Source organism: Heliangelus exortis, chromosome 12 (genome assembly GCF_036169615.1).
Source record: "Heliangelus exortis chromosome 12, bHelExo1.hap1, whole genome shotgun sequence".
Taxonomy (NCBI): Eukaryota; Metazoa; Chordata; class Aves; order Apodiformes; family Trochilidae; genus Heliangelus; species Heliangelus exortis.
Genome location: NC_092433.1, coordinates 8,610,084 through 8,635,242, shown reverse-complemented (window position 1 = coordinate 8,635,242; position 25,159 = coordinate 8,610,084). Strand labels below are relative to the sequence as shown.

The 25,159-nt window shown below is 35.0% G+C and overlaps 1 protein-coding gene across 1 annotated transcript in view; it reads left to right on the top strand.

Moving 5' to 3' along the window:
• Positions 1 to 25,159, top strand: part of ERC2 (ELKS/RAB6-interacting/CAST family member 2) — a 401,801-nt gene that overhangs the window by 136,125 nt on the left and 240,517 nt on the right. Inside the window, exons 9-11 of the mRNA XM_071755842.1 lie at positions 5,858 to 5,998; positions 6,536 to 6,676; positions 16,515 to 16,708. Coding sequence (XP_071611943.1) covers positions 5,858 to 5,998; positions 6,536 to 6,676; positions 16,515 to 16,708 — 476 coding nt within the window. The remainder of the gene's footprint in view (positions 1 to 5,857; positions 5,999 to 6,535; positions 6,677 to 16,514; positions 16,709 to 25,159) is intronic.

Genomic DNA, 25,159 nt, shown 5'->3' with positions numbered 1-25,159 from the left:
GCCTATAGGCTCTGTTCTGGTAGGATGAGCAAGGATTCCAGGCTGATGAACTGAAACAAGACTCTGAGGTAAATGGGGATGGGGTAAATAGTGCTGGACATGGGAAGATTTTTCCATTAATCTGTATGATGAGTGGTTGTTCCCTGAAAGAACTGAGTGTCATGGATGCCTGACTTGAAGAAGGCAGAGTTTTAGGTATTTTTAATGGCTTTGGGATTTCATTATCCTCTCTCCTGCTAAGGAGAACATAAATGGAGAGCCAACAGCAAGTGGCTGTACTGTTACCTTGGCTTGCTGTTGGCACCATTGGTTTCTTCCTGCACTTAATTTATAAGAGAAACTGTATTTCATAAAAAAAACCCAAACCAACAAAAACAAACAAAAAAAACCACCAAAAAACCAACCAACCAAAAAAAGAAGATAATTACTCTTTTTTCTTTAAAACATATTTGCCTTTAATTTGAGAATACCTAGCAGAAGAGAGAAATCTAGACTGTAAATTAGTGGCAAAATTCCTACCACCTTTAGTAAGATGAGGCTTTTAACTTTGAATATGAGAATTTGTGACAAAAAAGTAGTACAGCTATTCACTTTTTGTATCTCACAGATCTTAAAATTTCACATTTCAATATGCACAGGTGAGTGCAACCAATTCAACTGTTATGTGCCATTCTGCAGTGTGTGGGAGTTTAAAACAGTCCTTCAGCACATCCTTCTACTCCTGTCAATGTAGAAAGCGAAGTGAGAATCACAATGCCAACTTGCCAGTTCTCTGCCACTGGTCATGAAGTAGTCAGTCAAAAGCCAAAGCAAGCTTGTATCCCATTTTTCTACCTTACCTGTGTGTTCAGCACTTCAGAGAAAATGTTCTTCTGCAGTACTTCTTAGCTGAGTAATTTGCTAAGTTGCAGTCTGTCTTCAGTTGTAATGCATTTTCCTGTTGAAAACATGGAATTAATGACAGTTTTCCAGGGTTCATAGTAGAAGCAGTAAGTGCAGATGTGTTGAACAGAACATGTATAGTTGTCTTATAAGAAGTATAGAAGGTTAGGAAGTATTGGGATAATACCTAACCCCAGTTAATGAGTGGCAGATGTTTTCAAGTCTTTTTGTACTAATACTGTGAAAAATCTGTTGAGATAAATGTGAACTAATAAATAGATGTAAGGGGTTTTAGAATTTTGAAGAAGTTTTGTGTGTATCTATAAAAGAAAATATTGTTATTCTCAAATACACTATTTGTGACATTTTACTAAACTCCAGCTGCATTATTTTTTTAATATCGTAGTAAGGATTTGTCCCAGAGTTTGTGCTATAGAATTTAGAATAGCACAGAATATAGTGACAACACTAGAGACCCTGAGGATATGGAAATTTCGTGTCAAGCTAAATTTGATTGCTGTAATAAAGGTTCAAAGTCTGGATAAATGATGCTGATTTTAATGTTTTGGAAAAGTTAGATCCTTCTCTGAAATGTATTTTTGCAATTTGTGTCTGCTTCATTTGGGATTGCATGGATATATTTGAGCAGACATGTTGTAAAGAATCAGGGTCATTAGTGGCTTTTCCAAGTGGAAGTGAGTACAACTCACATGGGGTCCCTAGGGTCGAATTCTGTACAAAGTGGTCACTTGGGTGCAGTCAGCTGAGAATGGGATCTCTCCTGCAGGGTTTGCAGGTGACTCCGAGACACATTTACAGTGAATACTATGGGATGTTTTCCTCTGCCAAAGAGATTTCAGTCTTTTTGCAGCTGATGGAGGCAATGGTCTGCTGTAAGGCAATGCTTTTGAGTGACACGAAGCTGAGTTGTGCTGTGGTGTCTGGTGACTGTTTCCATCACTTATGGAGAAATTGTTACCTATAAAAGTTAGGTGGCTGTGTATGAAGGGGGAACACCATTTGTAAGTGATATGCTTATCATTCTATTACTTAGATATACTACTTTGTTAACCTAAGATACACAAACTTATTGAATAATAGCTTTTTTCTACAGATGAGCTTTCTATTATTTATATTATTTTCTTCTTATTTTTTTTTAATTTTAGCTCTGTAAGCCTAAAGAAAAGTTTGTAAGCTTAAATAATTTATCTAGTTTCTGAACAGATACATGGGATTATAGCTCCTACACAGTTAGTGAATGATTTAAAGTGGCTGGCAGTTTAGGTAGCAATACGGATGATAAACTTAAAAATCTAGAATATGGCATACCATAAGTCTAAAGACTAAAGTCTAAAAGACTTAACACATCATCATACCCTTTAATTTCATTGGCTCTATTTGCTTATAAGATTCTTGTTAAAAAAATTCAAGCTTATGATAATTCAGGTGTATTTTTTTTAATGTGAGTGACCAGTCACTGAGGGATAGTGGGAATTTTTTACAGGTGGGAATAGCTATATTAAATTAAATTAAAAAAAAAAAGAGAGAGAGAGAGCAGCACTACAAAGTAGAATTAATATGAGCTTTTGAGAAACATGGTGCTTGATCTTAGAGCATAAGACACAACAAGAAGGAAGTTCCCAAGCATGTCTCTGTATGATTTTTACTGACTGCTTTACAGAGAAGTCATGCACAATTTCTTTCCATTGAAAGTTATTTGAGGCCATGGTCACAAGGGTAAGTTTCTTTGGGATGTTCTTGTACATTGAAGGAAACAAGCAGGCATCTTCCAGCAGTTCATAAAGAACAATTGTGCCTTTCTGTCTCGTGGCAGCTGTAACACCAGGACTGTTCACATCTGCCTCTTCCTGCTGGTGCCCAACTCCCCAGTTCACCCTGGCTACTCTCACTCTGTAACCTGTTCAGTGAGTGGCCCTGTTTCTGTCTGCAGTAGCATTTTTAAGGCCTACAGACTTGAACAATAGTTACTAACTTCTTCCACTGCAAAGACTGGTAGAAACACAGAACAGAGATTTCTCCAAATGAGACAAAAGAAGAATCCTCAGTGATACTTTCTTATCAAAAAGTGCATCAATACAATTACGTTTCATATGTAGAAATTTGAAAAACTGTCAAGTAAAGATGCTGCTTTCAATCAAGATACCTGCTTTCCGTGAAAATACATTGTTTCTTTGAAGGCTTTTTTGTTTTCTGGGGTTGCTTTTGCTTTTTCTAGTTTTTTTGTTTGTTTGCTTGGTTTTTTTCTGTTTTGTTTTTTTTTTCCCTTCGAAATGATATCAGGCCTGGTCTGCAGCTATATCATCTAGTTGTGTGCTCTGGGATTGGCTCAATTTTTGGCTTTACCTTTTGTTAATTGAATAGTTTTTAGAATTTTAATTAAAAATAGTGAGGAAAATACTTCAAAAGCATCATGGGAAACTCTTTTAAAACAGAAGTTAAATTTATTTATGCCAGTTTCGCTTTCAGTAGTTTTGTGGTTTTCCTGCATTGTTCTTGTTAAATATTCAAACTGACACTTTGGCTCTGGATTAGGAAATATGGCTCCTTGTTCTTCACAATTTTTCCAAATGTCCGTCTCAGATTTTCTTTCATATTTAGTGAAGAGGTAGGTTGGTAACACAAAATGAGAACTTAAACATCATATAACAGCATAAAAATTTCCTGAAGTAGACTCCTTGTAATTGTATTTTTTCAGCATTATTGCTACTAAAATTTTTTCTCATGTCAGGAGTCAGAAATGAATCAGCTCATCCATAGTCACTCTTGAGGATGTTTTAGGTGCTTCACCCCCAAGCTTGGAGCCTCTCCCAAGCATTGCAAATTCTTAACAACAGTAAAGGTTACATTATGAGAAACAAAAAATAAATTTATTCCTATGCAAAAAAAAAAAAAAAAAGTTTGAAAACACAGAACATGCAAAACTGCTATCAGCTTCCTTGATGTTTTAACAAGAAACTTTTCAGAGAGTATCTCAGCTCTTGGGCTGGCCCAAAGCAGCTCAAGAGGTCACTTTCATGCAGCTGATATTTATAAAGTTGGGCCTACTGTAGCAGCATACAGCAGATAAGCAACTGAGTATGGCTGATAATAGAGCTATATGCTGTGGCAATTCAGTTCCTGCTGCTGTGATAAAGTGCAAATAGATTAGACCTGTGAGGTCCTAGATTAGTGCCTAAGGAAAGCTTGCCAATGCAAATAAGACTGTAACAAGAACACATTGTTGGGATTTCTGCAAGTTAACTGTTAATCAAGTAAAACATGGTATATTAGGGCCTTTTAACACGTTTTTGACTTTTAGCTTTATGCAGCTGACAGATAAATAAGTCTTCTTTTCTGATTGACTGAGAAAAAATTTATAATGGTCATTAATAAGATGATAGACTGTTACTTTTAATTTATTATAGAAGGAAAAAAAATCCTTAGGGTAAATAAATCTTCAAGAAAGAATTGATGTAAAACTAAGCCTGAATATAACCAGGTGGATTCTAGGTGGTTATTAAGCTATTCTAGTTAGTGAAGATATGCGTTTTAACATTAATATTCAAGAAATAAAGAATTTATAGTATTTGTGACTAGGAATAAACTTGAAGTTGTTTATTGTCCCATATCCCTTTCTTGCAGGATCTATATAAAAAAGCCAGCTAATGTACTGGCTATTTAAAGAAGCTGTTACTATTTCCTGGTTTGTCGTTTGTGTAATACTCAATAGTGCTGCTGCTGCAGGACCTTCATTCTGTATGAACACATTTCTACCCCTGGCTCTGCCAGATGAGAGTCAAAGGGAGACTGCATAAGCACTAAAGTCAGTCATTTAAGGGTAGCCAAGTTTTAAGTCAGTAATTTAAAATAAAATATTTATTCAGTTCACACAGAAATTATTACCAGTTTTTAACTCTGTATGCAGGTAATAAGGCATTTAAATATTAGGAGAGTGAATAAATGGGAGATCTCCAAGAAATATTTAGTGAAAGGCAGATATATAGAAGCTGAAAATACAAAGGGAAGCTTCTGGAAAACTTCCCAGTCTTTTGTTTCCTACAAACTGGTTCCTGTGCTATGCAGTATCCAGACAACAAGCAGAGGCAATGCACAGTTGTCAGCAGAGTTGCTGATGTGTTCAGTGTGATGAACTGAGAGGCTGAACAGAAGAGAAACAGCCAGTGTTTGAGGTACAGAATCTAGAAAATGTGTCTGCCTGTCCCACAGAACCAATGAGTTTGGAAAGACCTGGAAATTATCTAGTCCATCCCAGATGCTCAAAGCAGAGTCAACCAGAGCAATATGCTCAGGATCTGGTCCATCTGGGTTTTGAGTATCTCCAAGGCTGGAGACTGCTAGGATGAAAATCAGCCTTGAGTTTTTTTTTTGCATGTTGGTGTTAACAGTTGACTTCTTGCCATGTATGCCTTGAGCTTTAGAAAGCACAGAATCATTCCTCAGAGATCCTCTAGGGCTTTGAAGGAACATCATACCTAGAGTATGGAGAAAATGAAAGCATCACCAGGATTGCTTGAAAAATATATACACTTTTAAAAAGTGCTGCAAGTACTTAAGCTAACTTGGATAATGAGTTAACTTTTTACTTTCATTACAATTACTAGGTTTATTATGAATCATGGGTTGTACAGCTGCTGAAATGTTGCTTACATTGTAATGTTTGAGATATGATAACAACAGCTGAGAGTATATTGGTATGGAAAAAGTTAAACTTTATGTGTGTGTGTTGAACTTGTATTCAAGATTTCAATCATCTTTATCAAGTATTTAAAAGTTTGATTGGATGCTTTTAAATTCAGGGTAAAACTTGCATTGACTTTCATACCGTTAACTCAGTCATCCTCTGCTTCTGAAGGTTGATTTTTTTCCTGAGTGCTACTTAATATAAGGAAATTTACTCTGTCTTTTCTTAAAATGATTCCCAACTTTTCCATTTTGCAATTCTTTTTCTTGTTAGGAAAGAATTATAGAGCGCTTGAAGGAGCAGAGGGAGCGAGATGACAGAGAGAGAATTGAAGAAATTGAATCTTATAAAAAAGAAAACAAAGACCTTAAGGAGAAAGTGAATGCTTTACAAGCTGAACTGACAGAAAAAGAGGTCAGTCTTTTCAGTAAAATCTGTCCTTTTGTCTGTGTCATTATGATGAAAGAAAGTGCATTAGGATTACTCCTGAATCATTTTAAGTACTGAAATTCTGCCACTTCAGTGGTCAACTTCTGAACTGCTATTTTCTTAAGCATTCTTCATAGTCCTCACTTTTGTACATAATATATTGCTTCGTTTTTTTGCATAGTTGCGTGTCATTATCTCTGTTTTTGCTTTGCATAAGCCTCCAGTAGGCTCAAATATTTCACTACTGGTCCTGTTTTCATTTGTAAGTTTGAACAATAGACTTCAAAGTAACTGTACCTCCAGAATATAATGTCAGCTTGTCTCTATGAGAGTGTTTCTCTGTTTCCTGTGGTTCCAGTTGGTTGTATTCTCAAAATGGTGTCTTTTGCTATCCACATGTATTTTTGTGTTACCTTTCTGGGGAAGGGGGTGGGGGAACAGGATCCAAGTGGTTACTAAGTTGGCAACAAGTTAGTGTCCTGGTGCCTAGGAATTAACTTTTTACTCTTGGTCATTTTTCAGTCTAGTTTAATCGATCTCAAAGAACATGCATCTTCCTTGGCATCAGCAGGGCTGAAAAGAGACTCCAAACTTAAGTCTTTAGAAATAGCCATAGAACAAAAGAAAGAAGAGTGTAGTAAGTTGGAAGCACAGTTGAAAAAGGTAAGTTCCATCTTAAAACAAACAACAACAATCAGAAAAACATCCCATATCCTCATTTTGAAAAGATGAGCTTATTTACTCTTCTGGAGTAAATCTAAAATCTACCCATCTTATGCTGTTCGCTGATGCTTGCATCAAATCCTGCCACCATTAAGAGGCTTGTGCCAAAGACAATAGTGAACCTCAGAAATTATCTTTAATATCTATGAGGGAATTCTGAGAAGCTGCTACAAATAAATAAACTGGCAGCAGGAGATTGGAGGGAAAGTTGAAAGGCAGAAAGAATTCATCACACCAGCAATTTGTATGTTTGTGTATTCCTACTGGCTTTAGTAGGTTGAAATGTTTGTAGCATGGGAAAAAAATTAAAGGATTTTCTAAGAAGCACTGTATTCCTAATAGAAAAAAAATTCTACTTTCAAAATGCAAACTCCAGCTAGGTTTTACTTTGACATTGTTTTTTTTTGGCTTTATTGGTAAACACATCTGTGATAATTAAGCAAATAATTATGCCTAGTTTATTTCAGCTCGCAATTTGGTGTTTCTATTCAGCCAGTAGTGGAAGCAAGCATTTAAAAGAAAACACGTCAATTGTGTATTTTATAATATTGTTTTATTTAAACGGGTGCATTAAAATAGTTTTGCTGAAGTGATTTGCAAGTTTGTTGATGCTTTTCACTCATATGTTGTTTCTTTGACCCTTTTCTGTGTCATTTGGTAATGTCTGCTCTCATTGTTTGAACACCAATCTCATGATGTACTTGATGGGTTTAGGCATTACGTTTGCCTTCTGCAGTTCACAACTAAGTGTATGTCAAACATGATTTTTTTTAATATTGGTATCTAATGTATGATTTTATAGAAAATAGTATTTATCTGTTCTATGAATGTCACTACCATTAGGATAATATTCTGCCACTCTTTTTACCCAGGTTGAGTAATATCCTGTTCTGTGTTTAAGCAGTATTTCAGTAGCCTTATCTGTGAAGAAGGTATTGCAGTGTAAAGAACACCAGATTGTAAACCATATATTTATAATATTTTTAAATTCAAAACAACTATGAGCAATTAAGTGTCCGTGTTATAATGCTTTGTTGTGGAGGGAAAGGAAGGGAATTTTTTTCAGTCAACATACATGAGACCTTTAAATGGAAACACAGCTACTGTAAATGTTTGATAGCATAGAAGTGCTCTTATGTCAGAATCAAAACATGGGAGGAAGCTGTTTGACAAAGTTTTGTTTTGTTAGAAAATGTGTTTGCTTTGTTCTTCACTACAAAACATGGTTCATTACAACCTGAAATATCTTATTTTCTTCTTTTAAAAAACTAGTTTACAAAGCTCTGGAAGCACGGATTTCTTGAAAAAAATCCTCTTGAAGTACTTGAAATCCTAAGACAATCTTTTGTGACTGTAAAAATCAGTACTTATAAAAGTCAGAGGGTGACTGGGGTGTCTTTCATAAGGGAAAAGAGTATTTTCCCTGTGTATAAATACAAAGGATTATTAAATGAAAGTCGAAAACATAGTAGTTTTATTATATAATAAATACATCCCAAAGCCCCAGTGGAAATTCACCCAGCATTTGTAGGAGACCCAGTATTTCCACCATAAAACATAGTTACAGGCATCTTTGTGAGCATGTTTAGTTGTACAGAAGCACTGGCTGTTAATGATAGTAGACTCAAAACAGTATTTTTCAAATCACATTTTCTCTAATAAAATACTTTATGTTCAAACCTGTAAATATCCTGTGTTAAAGTAGTTGATCCCCAGAAATAAATACACCTTCCCAGTGTTTTCCCTTCTTAGGAAACTGACTGAAACAGGAATCTGGGGTATTCCTGCATGTGTCTGAAGGTAGACTAGGAGGGGAACATCAACATAGTTTGGAGTAAATTAACCTGCACGTCCCAGCAGTGTGATTGTGTCTGAACACTGAGCACTGCAGGAGCAAGAAGGAATGAGCACAGTTTATGCCTTTTGCAAAAATGCCTCCGAAGGACTGTCTGTTATTTTGAGAAATTGGAATGCAGCTTACACATTATTCTGCTCTAAAAACAATGTAGAGAAGGAACTTTTATTATACTATGGTACAATCAGCATTGTTTAATGTTGGTATTTTACCAAATTATACTAAAAAATATGAAGACAGTATTCTGTGCACAGAATAGCAGCTGCTTTTCCTTGGCCCCTAATGGTAATAAGAACTGTGCCTGAAAGAAAAATTGTACAATGGGAAAGTTCACACAAAATCTGTAATTTATTTATTTTAAGAAATATTTTGAAGTTTCTCTCCCTTTAGTTTCCCTTCTTCCTGTTTTTGGAGAGAATAAAATTCATGTATGGATAATAAACATTTTTAATTGGGTCTGATTAAATCAAAATATTTTTCAGTATAGGTTAACTGGATTTTTTACATTTCATCAGGAAAAACCATACTCATTCTAAACCCACTGTTTTAATTCTACAGCGTAGATGTGTTTCTAGAAGTAATAAATAGGATATTTGTAAGGCATAATTATCTAGGTGACTGTGATATATTTTGGGACACAAAATAATGTTTAGAACCACAAACATGATTATTAAGCTTTTCATGACAAAGATTATGGATTGAAATTCATAAAATTATATAGCCCAGAAGAATGTTCAAAGGCTTTTTTGACAAAATTCCAGACTTTTTCTTCACTTACTTTGTATCCCGACTGGTGGAAAAAGTGCAGGAATTACCTAATAGGTAGCTAAGTGTTTTAAATATATATATATTTGTGTGTATATATATAATCCTATTATCCACTCTAGAATTTCTTCCTTTTGTTGTTTTTCATTATCTTAAATTTACTTGCTTTCTGACATATTTGCAGTTGCTAAAGTACTTTTTGCCAAGCTGTACTTTTCAAAAGTCATTCCACATAGAAAATTCAGTCTTGTGTTAAACAAAAGGAAAGTAATAAATTTAATGATACAATTTAATTAATCTTTCATTATTACCATCTTTGAAGCTTTGGTGATAAATTGCAGCCTCAGCCAAAAGCACTTCTCGTGATTCATTGCTTGAGACCAGCACTTAATGTATCATCAAAAGTGGACACCTTTCTTTATTTCATGGGTTATTTAACTTGAGAAAAGGAAAGTAACACAAACCTTAAATTTCTTACTCCAGCTATTCTTTTTTAGGAGCCAAAGTCAACATTTGTGTTTCCCCAGTGCCTCTCACTTTCACCGAGGAATGTTTAGAATCTTAAATTTCTACTTTCTTATGACAAGTTCTTCTGTGCAAATGCTCTGGTTTTGTTGAGCTAATGCTGTTTTCCTGGATCTTTCCTTCTTTTCCTGTCTGTGCTTCACTCCCTTCCAACTTTGCAATGTAGCAAGCTGAACAGTTGTTCAATCAGATGTACAATCCAGTAAGTTCTTTTTTAAATGCCCGCTGTAACATATGAAAGCATGAGGATCCATTACCTTACTGTGTTGTGCTCTTCCTCTGTGGAGCTTTGCTGAATACCTCTGATGCTCACTATGCTTTATCATTGTATCCCAAGAAATGAATTTTGTGGACTTCAAGGCCATTTCTAGAATATGAAATGTATTAAATAGGTACATACAGTATTTTTGGTAAAACCAATATCCTAGCCTTTGGGTCCTCAACTTCTCCATTAGAGAAAGCATGCAGATGATTTTTTTTTTTCCCCACTTTGCTTTCCATTTCAATTCCTCCTTCTGCAGTACTTTATTTGATCCTTCAAACATCAATTATGTCTAATTCATTCAGTTAATCTTAAGTGACTGAGTTGACTATGTGAATAATATTATCTAGGAACTGACTACTATTGTCAAAAGTCCATGTGAAAAAATAGTTCAGTTCTTCTCATAAAGACTTGTGTGCATCCAGCATATAAATTAAGAATATGGAAAAATTGTAGTTAATTAAATTAAATTCTGAAATATGACATGATGAATCAAATGAAGAAAAAGCCAAACAGTATTACTTTGGCTTGTTTAGCATTATTGTTATTGTGAACATCTACTTTAACTGCACAATGTCTACCCCTTTTATTTAAGTGTGTTCCAATTTTACATTGAGGAAGAGCTATAACAAGCATTCTCTCTGCAGAGAAAAGCTTTCATTTTTTGGTTGAGACTGTTATATTTAAAAACATCACAGGACAGAAAAAATGATGTAACTGTAACAGCAATTTAAAAGCTATGGTTTTACATAGTAATCAAAGTTTAAATAACCGTGTAGCTGGGATAGTGTATATAGAAGAAGTAGCTTTGCAGCTAACTACTGTAATGTTGTACATTAGGGAAAGTATTGCCTTCACTGAAATCAATGAGAATTTTATCATTGCTGTCAGTGGAGCAGGTTTTCAGCTTTGGAGTGTATTTTAAGTTTTTACTGTATTTACATATATTGTCTGTTTTAAGAATCCAATCATAAATGGATTGTAAGTAGCAGAGGTGATGCTGTCGTCTTGACCATCCAGCACACTGCTGGTCAGAGAGCTTTTTCCCTTTTTTCTGTATCATAATGGATCACCTTTGTGGTAATTGTGTTTCTCTTCATATCATTTGCACTCTTGCTGTGCCTCTTCTCAGACTGCAGTCTTTTTGTATTAGTTTTTTTTCTTAATTTTCATAAACGCTTTCAAGTCAATATTACAAGATCAATTATTCTTTTGCATGGAATCTGTTTGTTAGTACGTAGTCTGTGTGTAGCATTCCAAAGTAAGTTAGTCCTTAATTTTTTTTTTTTTTTCTTTGACGTGCTTAATTTTCAACAGGACAGCTTCTCAGCAGTTCCAAAATAACAGAGGCAAAATCCTTTTCCTTTGGCACCAGGCAGTAGTCATAATACATCTATGAGACAGGTTTTCTAAAATAAACTTTTCTTCCTTGTCATTGCTCTTCTCCGACTTATATATGGATCAGACAACTTTTAACAACATAAGTAGGAATGATCCTCTTCTTTCCCCAAAGCCATTGAAGGTTTTGAAATGAAATTGTGATTTAAGTCAATGGCAACATATTCTTTGATTTCCACATGGCCAAGGTTTTACCTTTGTTCTTTGAGGTGGTGTACGAGCAGTTACCTGAAACATTTTTTGTACTGCAAATCATTATGATGATTTATTTAATAGAATGTTTCCTTAGGTGTTTGTTTGTTTGAAAATAGTAGCATTATAAAAAAACAAAACAAAACAGCAATCTGGTTTAAAAGTACTGAAGTTTTAATGCTCTTCTGTGTACATGTCAGAGAATACCAGTCAGACCCCAAGTAGGCATTTTTTGGACCACGCAATAATATAGTTTGTGGATTTTTTTGTGCTGGAATATGTTTTTTCCACTGTGTCACACAGGGATCAGCTACATGACTTTAATTTGTTGCTGAATCGAATGTTTTTACAATAGAACAATGGATAGAAGAGTATTATGTGCAGTTGAGTACCAAAGTTGAGAGGATATGGAAGAGGGTACAAATCCTGCAGAGTGAATGATTTCACACTGTATTTACCTGTGTGAATAAGATCTGCACAGAACTGGGTGCACTTTTCTTCATGTTTGTTTTGAAAGGTGAACTTGTTGAAATACCCCATGAATTCAAGTGCAAAATTAAAAAATAAGAAGTTACATGATTGGTTTTGTCCTGTAATGAAAGAATATATTGAGGTACTAAGGTTGGAGTTCTGGTGAACCTTTTTCTGAATAGCAAAGGCTTAATTTTTCAAATGCTCCATCAGAGTAACATCAGATGAAAATTTAAAGTACTTGCAGAATTCAGTTGGTATTGCTTAGAGCAGTTCCTGAATTTAATAAAAATCCCCATGGATTTTAAGAGACAATAAAAATATTAAGGTGACAGCAGTTTATTTTTAGTTTATTATTGAAAGTAATAAAATTTGAAGGATCTTACAAAGTAATTTCTTGCATGTAAATTCTGATGTTCCTTTTTTTTAAGTACTCCACTGATTCCTGTGTATGTTTGTCTGAAGCTTTAAAAATCAAATATTGTATCTACCCATCCTTTTCTGTTACGCAGAATAATGCATGCATGACTGTACCCTAACATTTTAATAGACTGAATAATTTATGTTGCATGTCTGTACCACACTAGTATGATCTTTCTATAGGAAATTTGTGGTTTACATAAGGAAATGCTGCTCCTAAAATATTTATGATACTTGTAAGCAAAAATCAGAATAGGTACATATTTACTGTAAGAATTAGTGAAATTCTAATATTTGAGCGATATGCTATCTTCCTGAATGATAAAAATAACATAAAGCAACATAGTCACAACACTGAACAGCAAAATATCATAAACCAAATGTGCTAGTTAGAAACTAGCCTAATCTGCACACACAAGTATTATCATTTACAGATAGAGACTAAGAGAGCAATTACTTTCCTGCTGAAAGGTATGCATGAACCTCTCTTAGCTGTAAAAGCCCCATAAAAATGGAAAATGTATTCTTTCCAAGAAAACAGAATTTTGGGAGAGAAAGGGGGGACAGAAAAAAAAGAAAAGGTAGAGGCTTTGATTCATGTAATAGTCATATGGCTTCTGATTAGAAGTGTTGCAAGACTTTCTCTCCTACAGCCTGCAAAAATAAGCCAAGGAATTCTGCCCTTCCCAGGTGGGAGGAGGGTCAATATCAGCTGAGCTGCTCTCATCTCCTTTGGGCCTACTGTGTGACCTCAAAAGTCAAGTTCCATCTGTCAACAAATTACCCTTGATCTCTATATAACAATTAAAAAAAAAAAAAATCATAGTTCAAACCCAAACCTTTTGAATCCATAAAATGTAATAGGGCAGTCACAAGTATTCTATGCCTCTGTCCTAGGAATGTTGGGTGGATTGTGTTTTGCTCTCTTGTAATGTCATCAGCTTTATTTACAACATGAGGATTCCCTTCAAGGGACTCATTATAAGCTAAAGTGCCACCTGCAGAAAGCTCTTTTAAAAAAAGTTTTATGTTCTTGCTCTCATTGTTTTAAAGATGAGAATAATCTTATACGTGTCTCTGAACTGAATGTTTGTATTGATTTACATGTGATATTATGGATTACTGTGCTGTACCTCATAATCCTGTGTAGGTTGGAAACTTAATCATATTGGGTTCAATCATATTTTATAGGTTCTGTTTCATATTAAAAAAACACAGGGAAGTAAAATGACCAAGTCTGTGCTACTGAATTTTCCAAGAATTCCATTCCTCACAGATATGGAATGGCATGACTACCATAGAAAGCACAAGAATTGAAAATAATTTTGCAACTTCATTTCCTTAGCATGCTGTTGGGCAAGGATTATAGGGCTAAACTGAAGAACATAATTTACATCTATTATTTCAGGTGAAGATTTAGTTATGAGTTGTGCTGTAGTTAATTTATTCTGTATATTTCTGACACAGAGTCACAGAATGTTAAGGGTTGGAAGAGGGACCTTGAAAAATCATGTAGTCCAACCCCCCTATGGCAGCTGAGCATTTGGCACCTGTGCACTGGCAGCACTATCATCTTCTTGCCCAGTTTGATCTTTTTATCATAGAAAGTCCAGTGTGGCAATGAATAGGAAAACAAACAACTAAACAAAAAAACACCAGGCTACTCTCTCTTCTGCATTGTTTCTTGTCCTGGATTAAAACCAGGGTAGGGCTGCATGGCAGAAAAAAAAGTTTGGGCTGAAATTGAGTCTTTGAATGCTAAAGTGAAGAAAAGACTGTTCAGAAGCAGGAAAATGGATGTTTTGCCTGTTCATGAAATTACAGAAGCAAGGTTGATAGAAAAGTAAATTATGCACTAAAATAAACAGAAGGGAAAGGAAGGTGGCAGGGAGGAATATGAAAGAGTGAGAGTCTCCAGAGGGGAATGAGGACTTTCTGAATTTACCCTTAGGAGAAGAGGAGAAATCTGAAAAGCAATGGGTTTTTTCCTTAAAGGCAAGAGTTAGTTTGTATTCAGTTTTATGTTTTCTTCTAGAATGAATTTACCTTTACCATCATGAGGAATTTTGTTTATGTTTTGTGAAAGAACACTTAATTTTGTTCATTTAGGAGAGATAATACATTGTCCAATTTCTTAAAGCTGATGGAAAATTGACATGATTTACAACTGGAAACTAGTTTGCAGTCTTTCACATAATTGCCCCTGACTGGAGTATTGCATTTAGTTCAAAACTTAGTTAAATGAAAGTAAAATTCAAAGTTTACTATTAAAGCAGGGATATTTACAAGAATGAAAAGGAATCTGTTGCTAGTGTTTCATGCAAACACTAAAATCAAGATATTCTGGATGTTAGCTTGAAATGAGTCCTGGATTACGAAAGTTCTGTATGTGCTTAGAATTCAGGGTTGGAGCATGTATTATTATTCTATGTAGAAAACAAGGAGAGCAAGGCCAGTAAGCTTCGTAGGCTTCTCATGTCATTCCCCTGGTTTATTTTGGTAACCAAATATTTCTTCTGAAGAAAAACCTCGCAGTAGGATAAACAATGTTTAAAACCTACTATCTTTTTTCTTATTATCCTCATGCTTAAATGATATGTTACATGCAACCCCATACCCTAAGTTTTTTCCCTAGTGATTTCATTTTTTTCTTACTGTATTTATACTACACCCAGACCTCTTCTTTGTTTATACAGAAAATTTTAACCATTGCAAAGAGTATGAACCTCCTTGTATCTGTAGTTTATATTAATTCCTTCCAAGACACACATTTCATCTTGATCTGCATTTTTCATTGCTTGCTTGCGTCGTCTGTTCCCTGAAATTAAGAGGATAAATAGGTCCATGTCTTCTCTGCATAACAAGATAGTTGGAGGACCTGCAGTTCCAAATATAATGAACTTCTGTGAAATTCCTGTGTCTTAAGAGAATGTTATCTGAATTTTCTATGTTTAATGTGCGCTGCCTTACACTACTTGTTTTTTCCTTGCCTGCTCTTTCAAGATGCCAATTAGGAGTAATGGGAAGCAAGGGGTAGGCTAAGCATTGCAGTGCATTTTTTTTTTTTTTTTCCATCTGTCTGTGATTATTTGAGTCAAAAGTTTAAAGCACTTGATGCCAGATCATGCTCCCATTGAAGTTAATGGGGTTTTTGCCATTAGGTTTGATGGGAGTAAGACTGAACTCTGCAGTGTTGTTGTTGTTGTATTCATTGCGTTCTTTCTTGTCTGTGAAACTGCCACCCATCCATGCATGTGTTTGCCAGGTTTGTGCTATTTTCACCAATGGGCTTGTTCTTCTGATGTTTCAGGTTAAGTATTAATGACAACAGAAAAAGGATTATTGGGTAAAACATCTGCTGAAAGCAGTTCATTGTTTTCTCTTGAAAACAGCACTGCGTAAGAATAATTTACTCCTTTAAATTATTTATATCAAACTGCATTTGAAACATCTGGTGATACAGATTACTGTATGGATATATGCATCTGTGTGTGTATATATGTACCTGGACAAATTGTATATATATGTGTATATATATATATATATAGAGAATATGATTTATTAAGAATTTTTTTATCTTTAAATTCTTTAAAAGCTTAATGTGAATTAAATTATTAAAAATATATTTTCAAAAAATACCCTTAAAGTAAAGTCACTTTAATATATGAAAACCATGAATAAAATCCCCTTCCTTCAGAATGATATAATTCTAGATTAAAAGTATGTTTTCATTTTTATTTAGAATGCTTCTCTACGAAATGCTGTCATCAGACAGAAATACCCATAATCCTTTTTAATGAAAATTTTAACACGGAGACTGAAATATGAAGCTTTCAAAGCAGTAGAAATTATTGTCGTGCTTATGTTTTTTTAAAATATTGATTCTGAAGGCTCATGAAGCTGAAGAGGAGGCACGGATGAATCCAGAATTTGCAGACAGAATGAAACAGCTTGACAAAGAGGCATCGTACTATAGAGAAGAGTGTGGCAAAGCTCAGGCTGAGGTTGACAGACTTCTAGAAATACTCAAGGAAGTAGAGAATGAGAAGAATGACAAAGATAAGAAAATTGCTGAGTTAGAAAGGTAATTCTTGTATTATTTGTCTTACTCTGAGTGGCATTTTTATTTACTTGATCTTCATTGCAAAGCAGAGAAGTTGAGTAGAATATGTTTTATTAACATGTTTCTTACATCTGGATCAGAAATGGAAAAAAATGGCTACCTGAGAACTGCATCTCCTCCCTGCTGACTATGGAACAATTTAAGGTTTCCATTTTTTTAGTAGTCTTTATAAAAGGAACAAATATAGTGAAAACCCTATGCAATTTATAGTGAAAATGACTCCCCTGGAAAACAACTCCTCTAGGAAGCAACCCTGTCTTTCTACTAATTGGTAAATTAAAACAGTCCTGACATGTTTCTTGGGTGTGAGCAGCATTGCTACTTCTCAGAGGTCCTGAAACGTGGTGGTAAATATCTCTAATAATTCTAAGTCTCATTATTCATTTGTCACTGTCAGTATTTCTAACCAGTCTCATGACTATTACTACAGTCTCATGACTATTTAATAATAGTTCTAACTCTTTCTCAGTGGTTCTGTACTCTTTGTCTACTTCGAACTAATATTGTCTGATGGTGACCAGTCAATGTTTGTCTTATTTCTGGGGAGATTGTACAGTTGTTCCCTAATGGAGACAGGAGGATTTTGGGATCTATTTTTCTCACCCACTTTGTAATTAAGTGATTCTTGGAACCTTTTCCCATATGGTATGCTGCCATTTGTTTGACTGAGAAGCAATGTGGATCTGAATTCTTTGTTCCCTACCTGTATTTAGCCATTCTTACACAAATGAAAGAAGGAATTTTATGTTTTCAAATACTTATATAATTTTTTTCTCATGATCAAGTCAGAAGTAAAGCACATCATGGTTCTAAAATAGAAGTTTAAAGAATCTCATTGTTGTAATTATTTGATGTCCAGTTAATTCGATGTCCAATTATTACACTGATGTCCAGTTAAGACAAAGAACTATTCATTAGGGAGAATTACCATGGAAGAGGGGAAGATCTACTGCAAAAGTTGCTTACCTTAGGAGGAAAATCACCAGTTAAGAAAGAAAGATATGTAGAGCATCTTTTACAAATGACAACTTAACAACCTTCAAAAGGGTTGATGATGAACAAAGATGATTTCTATTTGAAATAGAAATGAGTGCTTTGCATGAGAACATCTTTAATTAGCAGCTCCCTCACAACATTAGGAATTTAAAATACTCTGGTGTTTGCATTGATCTTAAAGTACATAGCAGAGGAAGCTAGTAATGAAGAAGGAAGCACAGCAATGTCACACTGTGCATCATGGCCACGAGTTCTGCCTAAACTGTCCAAGATCCTAAAGCATCATATTGTGAAGAAGATAACAGGATTAATCAGTTTGTGTGATCAAGGAAATGCTGCCTATTGTACCCAGTGGGTGCATGTTCTGTAGGGGCAATTACAGATCTAGGCTTGTAATACAGAGACTCCAGATTAGACAGAGCTGGTGTTACCAGCTGTGTAGTTTTTACAGAAGCAGTAACTGATACCCTCATTGGGCTATGAAACCTGCTGAATTATTGTGTGGCACTAGAAGCACCAGTGCACAGGGAATTTCATGGAATCATAGAATGGTTTGGGATGGAGGTAGGCAATAAATAGGCAGTAAGTAGGCAAGGAATAGGCAATAGGAGGCATGCTGAACTTTTGTTAAAAGTTTCGTACAGTGATTCCTTAAGTAGCAACCAGGTATGTGTTGAATGGCTGTATATTAAAATGACAAGATTAAATGATAAACATGATGAAATAATGATGCTTATGCTCCAAAATTTTTAGTAGATATTTGTTTAAATATTACATAAAGAAGAGGTAAATTGTTATAGATCAGTATTTTTATTTGAATTTAAGACAACTATTGAACAAATATTGGTGGCTACAAAGAAACAAGGAACCAAGGGATGCAAACATATTACCACAGCCTTGTCAGTGTGCAACCTCTGAGAAGGTCAGGTCTGAGAACACTTTAATGGGTTATGTAGTTGACAGGATCAGATATTTTTATTATTATTATTAATTCAGTGCACTTTTATTAGTGAAGTTTTGGGACACCTATTTTCCAGTCTGTTAGTTTTGATGAGGATGTTGATCTTGAACTAAATTCTCAGAAAATAATTCAGTAACAAGTAAGCACAGACATTTTAAACAGGATATACTATACTTTGAATGTCATGAAGTAGTAAAGCTTTCCTAAGAATCATGAAGTCCTTCTGCAATGCTCACAATAATATACAGATGTGGCATTACCAGTTAAGAATTTGTGTTGTTGGGAACCATCATGTTGTAAGAGTTGTTTGTGAATTAGAATCTCTTTAATGCAACCCCTCACTGGCAATCTGTTGGCCATATAAAGATGTAATAGGGAAATATTTTAAAAGTGGGAATCTAACACTTCTCACTAATCAGGCTGACTTTAGATTTCACTAAAATTTAATCTGTTTACTCCCCCTCTTCCTTATTTTCTAAAAACATTGGCCTCAAGATCTAAATTTGTATCTAACTGTGCCACCTGTTCGTGTCCCTAGAGAGGGAACTTTGATGTTGAAATTCCCCTTTCTAGGGGGTTAGGTGGAGTGTAAATTGCTGTAACATTTTATGAAGTGCTACTGCTTTTTCTGCTTGTAATGTCTACTTGATTGGTTCATTACTGAAGAGAAGAGGTGGAGCCAAAGCTCAGTTTACCTACTTTATAGGAATAAAGCATTGTGAAAATGATGAAACTTGAACAGAAGCTTATTTGAAAATGTTCTTTCCTTCTTATCCTGCTGTTTTGTAATTCATATAATGTGCTCTAGATTGCTGTTTTCTCTCCTTATTTCATTTCTCCTTTTTTATTTTCTCACTCTGAAAGAGTGTACCTTCAACACCTCCCCTGACTTCAGCTGGAGGGGCTTTTCTGGGGTTCTGTAGGGGAACAAAAGCACTGTTGAAATGTATTTGTTGGTAAATAGCTTGCTGGGATCCATGTTCACTGCTATGACAACATCTTTTTTGCAGAAAAATTGAAATGAAATAAGTTCTCAAAATTTATAAACATAAATTTCTGAAAAACATATAACCTAGATTAGTGTAAGCTATGGTATCTTCAATACTTATTAAATTCACATGTAAATTCGTTAGCCTAATGAGGTGTAGTTGAATAAATTGTTTTGAAAAGTAAATGCCATTCCTCATTTGTGTAAACATGCTGGTCTGTTTCTTGTATTATTCGACAGATATTAATTTTGTAGTTTTTAACCTTTTATTCCTACACAGGAGAAGCAACTTCTTCTATACTAAAGCTTTTTGATAGCTTTTTTTACATGATTTATTTGTTTATGAGAACAGATTAAAACTAAATGCAATATATCCCATGATAAACTACTTTTGGTAAGCCAGCCTCTCTTTTTTTGTTTACTTGGTAAAGGAAATGTGGTGTGGTTTTTTGGGCTCTGGCTTTGTTTCTTTGGTTGTGTTTTTTAAAATTTTTATTTTAATAATGTAAATGAAGCTGGATAAGATAGTGATCAGTTGTGAAGGGCCTAGCCAAAGTGAGGTAACTGCAGCTGAAAAGGAACTGTCAGGATGGAAGGAGTACATTGTTTAATGCTTTTATTAATGGTGTTAGAATGAAAAGCTTATTTGTGAAATATGCAAGGGAGTTTGACTCAGGAAATTAAGTGAAATACAATAGTACAAAATGCACGACTGTGAAGATAGGAGCAGGACGAGTGCCTGCTGTAAGATGAAGCTAATCCTTAATACAGTTTAGGAAGAGGAAGATGGGGTGATTTTGCTTATGGCAGTGTCATTGAGAGCCATCTAAGCAATGAAGCAGACATGTAAATAATGAGGTGTGAATCCTGGTGTGTTGGAATAAATATTTGCTGTAAAGATAGGAAGGTATTAATGTCATCAAGCACTAGCAAGACTCCATGTGGAACATTGCTGTGTAATTCGTATCTGTCCTATTTGTAAGGTTTGAATTAAAACTGGAAACAAGTGCAGAGAGGGCTGGTAGGATAATGGAGGAAATGGAGTGTTCCTGTCACAGTTTTGTTTCTCTGGCAAAACAAAGGCTCTGTAGGGATGCTTGTTCTCCATAACTATGTGAAGGGGTAAGCACTGCAGTGAAAGAAATGTGATTTAAGTAAAAGACTGTTGGCACATAATATTCTGGATATGCGTTGTCCGTTAATACATATAGGGTGAAGAATGAAAGAAAGGAAGAAAAAGCTTTCTGATTTTCAGAGGAATGCAGGCTCTGGAACAGGTTTCAAAAAAGCAAAGAGAACAAGAAGCCTAACTGGTTTTTAGATGGAACTTGATAAATTTATCAACTTTATATGACATGTGGCTGCATGCAGTTGTATGCACAAGTTCAGTCCTCATAGTCTTGTGTGCTTTCGTGGGAAGGCATCATCATGAATGTGGACCATCAAAACTATGTAGGTTCAAAAAAACCCACTTTTTGGTGTATAAGGAGGCATTTGTGTGGCAGCAAACACAATCAACATCCACCTGATTTATTTGTTCCATTAGGTGTGTGTATGCATTTGGATGGTTATGAACATGGGTGGTTTTTTACAGCCTGCAAATGACAAGGTGACATTTTGCTTTGAAATTTCTGTTTCATACAGTGCACAGAAAAGACATTTTGAAAGGACATATTATTTTACTTTCCCTTGCTTTCCCTTCTCTTTTCTTTTTATTTATTTATTTATTTTTAATAAAAACTGCTGATATAACATCTGCTTGTTATATTTTTAAAGAACTAATGTTTTCCTCCCCTTATTCTCTTTTGCTGTCTTCCTCCCTATATGTTTTTCTCCAAACTGCTGCTTTCATCCCTACTCCAACCAGCTTGACTTCCAGGTCAGTACTTTCTGCTCTCCTATTTAATTGCTCCTTCCTCAATGAAGGTTTTCATTGATGCTTTATTTATTTGGTCATCTTGATTCCATACTAATAACTTCTGAACTTCTGTTTGTCTTTTTTTGTTTAGTTGATTTTGGTTTTATTCTGCTTGTCCCTCCTCTGAAGTTTCTGGTTGTTCCATTTTGGGATCAGAAACTTCATAGTAAATGAATACTTTTGTCAAAAGTCATTAAGAAAAAAATGTTTATTAACAACATATCAATTCTGATGTTGTTTTGTGTAAAGATTTTTTTCTTATTTCAGTATTACTTTTGTTATCTTTGTTGAGGAATTTTATCAATGGGAATAACTTCTTGGGAGACAATCCAGCCCAATAGGTAATGGATTAAATAATGTCAATAGTATACAGAGAGAACTGCACTTAATATCAGACTTTACCATCACTGATTTTATTCTTATTGCTAAATTTAAGTTTAAAGAGCTGGAGTAGTTCAGCTTTTTTTAGCTGTTGGCACTGGCCAGATTCTGAACCAACACAGAACTGCAAGGGGTGTGTGTGTATGTGTGTGTTTTATGTGCTGTGGTTGCTTATCTAGTCAGATTCATGGTTTTCTTTCTTAGAGGTTTTAGCTAGAGCTTGTGCTTCTGCAGCATTTTTCAGTAATCTTATGAAGTATTTCTGTGCCTGGTGATGCTGTTGAAAGGAAAAATTGATGTAGTGAGCACGATTTTCTCTTATTAGGATTTGATGCTAATTCTTCATTTTCATGCTTACTAATGACTGTAAAATGTATATTAATGATATCCTAAACACCTACTTGGTATATTTGAAACCAATAACTTTATATGGCTTAGATTACACGTTCATCTTCAGTTCTGTATTCTTAAGCTCCTCATTTATTTTTCAGTTTTTGAAGTTGGTGATTGAAACTTGCACAAAGTTTTGTTTCCTGTACTGAAGGAGCTTTGCTTTAGGCAGGAGCAGACCTGGGTTTCAATCGTTACTTTTTCAAAGATCAGTTGTTCTGGACCATAAAGATATATACTACATAAAGGTATATACTACAAAGGCTTTCCAGGTGAATTTCAGAAACTGAAGTTGTGTATCTGCATATTTGGTTCCATGTCTGAGGATGAGGTTGTCATGAAGCACATAAGACTCATGTTCTGCAAATACCCTATCTCCCTTTAAAATGTGTTCAGATCTGAAGTTTTCAGAATTTTTATGTCCCTGTATACTTTTTGTACATCATTGTTCTCTCTTCATGTAGAAAAAGAGCTTGCCAGTTTTGGAGAATTTTGTCATCTTAGTCTCAAAACCAAGCACAGTTCGCATATCATCGTTCAGACGTTTCCAAGTAGTTTCTGGCAGGGATGCCTTCAATCCATACTGCCAAAGATTGCTCTTTATGAGAAGACTGACAAAACAAGAGGGTTTTTTTCCTGATGTGCTTTAACAAGCCTCACAAGTTACTTTCCAACTGGAAATATTTTTTTAAATTTGAGGCTTACTAATTGCAGTAATGAATCAGATGAACACTCATTGTCTGTCTACTACAAGCACATTTTAATGTTCTAGAATAAATAGTTATTTCCTCTGAATTATAAAAATATGTATTTTCTTTTTAGAATCGTTCTTTCTTCCAGAAATTAATTAAATGCATATACTCTGAAGTTGTTTATCAATAAATTATTGTCTGAATATGACCACTCTGACATTTTTATCAGAACATACTCAACATTGATTGAAAATCTCTCTAGCCAGAGAGAGCTTATAGAAAGCTATTATGCTGTGTGGCTGTCATTATGGTTGATTTCACTGGAATTCAATGATTGGTATGCAGAAACATTTGTTCAGTGGTTGGAGGTGCAATTTCAGTTATGTTTTATTGACCTAAAAAACCAGCTGACCTTGCTGAAGCAAACTGTCCTCATAACCCTGCCAACTTTCATCCCTAGAGTCCTAGATAAGTTGTTGCATATGATTAGAGTTTATTGTGGGATTTCAGTGAAGTGTTAAGTTTTCACAGCTTGAATCATCATTAAGGTCAAAACTTAAGAAACAGATAAATTAATTTCTTTAATTTCTGCTAATCAGTATGTTCTTAGCTGTCATTTTATTCATCTTTATTTATATGGGGTTTGGATTATAATACATTGGCATAACCCCACCATAATGTGCATCTGCATATACGATCCAAATTTTTCTAGCACAAGAATCAGTACGGTAACTTTTTTTTTTTGTTTTCATTTAGGTTACAGCAGGTTATATACCCCCTGAACTTTTCTGCCTGCAGATAAAGAGATGAATGTTTTTCCCATGTACAATATACTGACCAGTGCTAAAAATTTTCCCACCAGCCCCTGATGTTGACCTTCCTAAATGTTTCCGTGGCGGGGTAGAGCTCACTGAGATGTATAAGGCAAGGTTTAACGGAGTTTTAAATTTAACTTTGGACCCTTCCACAGTTTTGTCAAATGTCAGTTTGATGGTTGCAAGGGCAGAGTGATATGTTGTTCAAAGATAACTTCCCTGGAGAAATTGAGATAACGTAGTAATGAAAACTGAGAGAATCTGTGATATACATTAGTCTTCTGAGAGAGTGGTTATTCTGAGTGAGAAACAGAGTTGTCTCAGTGGACAACAGGCAGATTGTTGTAATGTCTTTCTGTTTTAATCTCTTTGCTGCGTACTCGGAACCAATATTTTAACATTGTGAGAATTTTATCATTTAACGTTTTGAAAAAAGATTTGAGAAGCTCTTCTTTAGATTTATGTCATTGCATGTGGTATTGAATTTTGACTAAATTTATATGTAATTTTATTTAAGAAATGGTAAAGTATAAAGTTTATTTCCTTGGGATTCCACCTCGAAAAAAAGTAAAATGATAATATATTAAAAATATGCAGAAATTATAATGATAAACAATGATAAGATACTAATGGGTCCCTGGGAGAGGATAATACTTCAGTGTTCTTTTTAACCCACTCACTGCTGAACCTGTCTGCTCAGTTCTATACTTTGCCCTTCGGTTTGCTTAAAGGCACGAGTAAGTTAAAATAATACTTTGTGAGAAAACTAGAAGTGAATTGTTTAGCTAAAGGAAGATATTTTGTAATTTCTCAGTCATATGATTTTTGTTTTTGTTTGTTTTTATTTGGAGTCTAAGTACTCAGTGGAAGTAAATGGCAATGCAGCATAGACTGGGTGTGAAGAGAAAGGAGCTCAGTACCTCTGAAGGAAAGGTCTCCATCGTGAGTCTGTGCTGGGGAGAGAGAACTTAGGGAACTGTTACTCCTTCTGTTTCACAGTTACTGTTTTCAAAACACAGCATTATTTCTTATGATTCTCTAGACCTGCTGCTTCCACTCCCCAGGGGGGAGATCCACAGAGGGTATTCCTTTACCTCTTGAATATGTGAATAAAGCAGCCAGAGAGGGCTCCTCTGGGGAGCTCAGTGACTCCTGGGTACAAAGCTGTGAGGACTCCCTGTGTAGAGTGGGAGCGGGTGTGTGTGTGTGTGAAGAATCACTGTGAGATAGCACAGCTTACCCTCAAAAAGCTGTGACTGAAAAGAGACAGG